The sequence below is a fragment of the Hydra vulgaris genome, chromosome 03 (genome assembly GCF_038396675.1).
Source record: "Hydra vulgaris chromosome 03, alternate assembly HydraT2T_AEP".
Classification (NCBI taxonomy): domain Eukaryota; kingdom Metazoa; phylum Cnidaria; class Hydrozoa; order Anthoathecata; family Hydridae; genus Hydra; species Hydra vulgaris.
This window is the reverse complement of record NC_088922.1, coordinates 22239854-22242500: the sequence shown is the minus strand read 5'-3', so window position 1 is coordinate 22242500 and position 2647 is coordinate 22239854. Positions and strand designations below refer to the sequence as shown.

The following is a 2647-nucleotide window of genomic DNA, read 5'->3' as shown; positions in this document are numbered from 1 at the left end:
TATATATATATATATATATATATATGTATATATATATATATATATATATATATATATATATATATATATATATATATATATATATATATATATATATATATGTATATATATATATATATATATATATATATATATATATATATATATATATATATATATATATATATACACACACACACACACACATATATATATATATATATATATATATATATATATATATAATGTATTACAATAATAATAATAGAAAACTTTAGGTTGTTTTATGCCTATACAGCAATCATCAGCCATGTGCAAAATAAAATTTTAGATTTTTTTAGACATCTCTGATAACTATCATTTAATTAATTGAATTAAAAGATTAGAAGTGGTTTTCGTATCTGAATTTAAAAGGAGTTTTGCTAGTGCTTATATATACTTTTTCAATATAGTCTGCTTTGATTGATGAAACTGTAGCTTGATATGCAGTATTCTTAGATTTGCTGATGCAGATACTGTTTTTTTTGTTTGTTGTTGTTGTTGTTGTTTATATCAAACATGATTATGCGAATTATTGACTTTACGTTTGGCAAACATGAGTAACTAATTTTAATCGTGTTACTGTTGAAAACTTTTGAATTAAATGACTATTTAGAAAGTTTACGCCAATGATATTTAAAAAAATGGATATCTATTTTTGTTGCAATGTTTTTACTGAAAAACCAAGTTATGTTCCTTTTTTGATTTTTGCTCTGAATAAATTTTATATTAGCCTGCTATTGGAGCTTGGAAGAAAAACCTGATTTTAACAATGCATTCTGATAAGGTAGAGCGATTTTTTTACAGTTTTTTGTTTGAAGATGCTATGGGCAATCTTAATTCAATGGTTCACGACAGACTTTATATTATTTTTGGAGTGTTGTTAGAATCAGCATGTATATATTTGAGAATCCTATCTTTGATTATGGATGAAAGGAATTGTTATTAATATTTAGCGTTTAGTCTAGGTAATAAACAATTTTTACATTATAGCTGATAAATAAATCAAAATTATTGCTTTTAAAAATTTATACAAAATGCTTCTTTATTTTTTCCATTTGTTGAACACTTCCGTTTTTAAACATAGCTAGATCATTGTCTCGATATAAACATAATTCTTTTCTTTTATAAAGTTGAGATAAATAATGCCAAATTAAGTTTCATACTAGTTTGCATGCCCTGCACCATCAAATAAGTGCTGACCAGCAACTTTATTGCATCGTTAAGGAGCTTTGCATACTATCTATGATTGAATCATGTTCTCTAACAACTTAAAATATGACTAAAGTACCTAAAAATGTCAAATATATTAAACATCGCCACCATCTAACTTTCACCATCGATGGTAGGTAAATATATTTATTTTATAATTAGGTTGAGTAGCTACGCATCGCGTAACTATGTGTAATACACACTAAAAAAAAGGATAGAAATTTTTACTTTAGGGTAGATTTAAGGTATATAAGTGTTGCTCTAAAATAAGCAATGCCTATAAAGTTGAACAGGCCATCTGCATCATGGTCTAGCAGTAAATACACATAAGGTACTTACTGCTAGTAGAATATATATCTTATAAATATATTTAGCAAAAATATTTCTCTGACTCATTATTATTCGTTATTGTTTTTAAATTTTTAGGTGCAACTTAAATTTACGGCTCCAGATAAACCAGGGGCTTATATTTATACTGTAGTTGTTCGCTCAGACTCTTATGTTGATTTGGACAATGCAAAAACATTCAAGGTACATTTAATTATACTGCACTTTTTTGCTCTACTTTTTTTTTTTTTTTTCGTTTATTCAACTTAAATAGTATTGTATTGTATAGTCTATATTTTTAAGTTAAAAAATATAAAACATTTTCTTAACTAGTTTATACTTTTTTTTTTTTTTTGTAGGTAAATGTAACGGAAGCAAAAGAATTTGATCCTGGTGCACACTGGGATTATTCTAGCGACGACGAAAACAAAGATGAATCTGGTGAAAGCGTTTATGAAACTGAAGAGGAAGGAGAAGCTGGCGAAGAAGAAAAGGAAGAAGAAGATGACGATGACGACGATGATGAAAGTGCAGACGAATAAGCTCTCACCATTTTAATCATAGTTATAGATATTTTAGAAAGCACATGTTTGTGAATTATTCTTTGTATAAAGTCTACTAGAGGATTATTTTTATATACTTTATCATTTTGGGTGGGAAACAGGTAAAGTATTTCACAGCAAATTATAAGTGTAAAGTGTTAAATGATTTCGCAACAAACTTTAGGTTGAGACAAAGATTTTACAATCAACACATTGTGAAATTTAAGTAAGTCTAAAGCAAACTGTCGAATAAATTAATATTTCATAATTTTTATGAAAAAAACCTTTGAAGCAAGTTCAAAGACTAGTAAGTTATTCTCTTGGTTATTGATTTACGTTTTTGAAAACTTCTTTCCTAATTTTTTATATCTTTTTATAAGATAACTTATGCATGATACTAAATGGATATTTTCATAAGAATCTGAGAGAAATGTAGCGTATATACAGCGTATAAATTTTTTTTTTTTTTTATGACCGCTGATAGAAATAACCATCTCACATGAATGCTTATCTTATTACGTCCTTAATCTTGCGTTATCATTTTAACT

General features: G+C 26.3%; 1 protein-coding gene across 1 annotated transcript in view; it reads left to right on the top strand.

The window, feature by feature from the left end:
- LOC100215612 (translocation protein SEC63 homolog) overlaps nucleotides 1–2196 on the top strand; it is a 59204-nt gene extending 57008 nt beyond the window's left edge. Inside the window, exons 20-21 of the mRNA XM_065792650.1 lie at nucleotides 1657–1761; nucleotides 1917–2196. Coding sequence (XP_065648722.1) covers nucleotides 1657–1761; nucleotides 1917–2099 — 288 coding nt within the window. The 3' untranslated portion in view covers nucleotides 2100–2196. The remainder of the gene's footprint in view (nucleotides 1–1656; nucleotides 1762–1916) is intronic.
- Nucleotides 2197–2647: the final 451 nt, after the last annotated feature.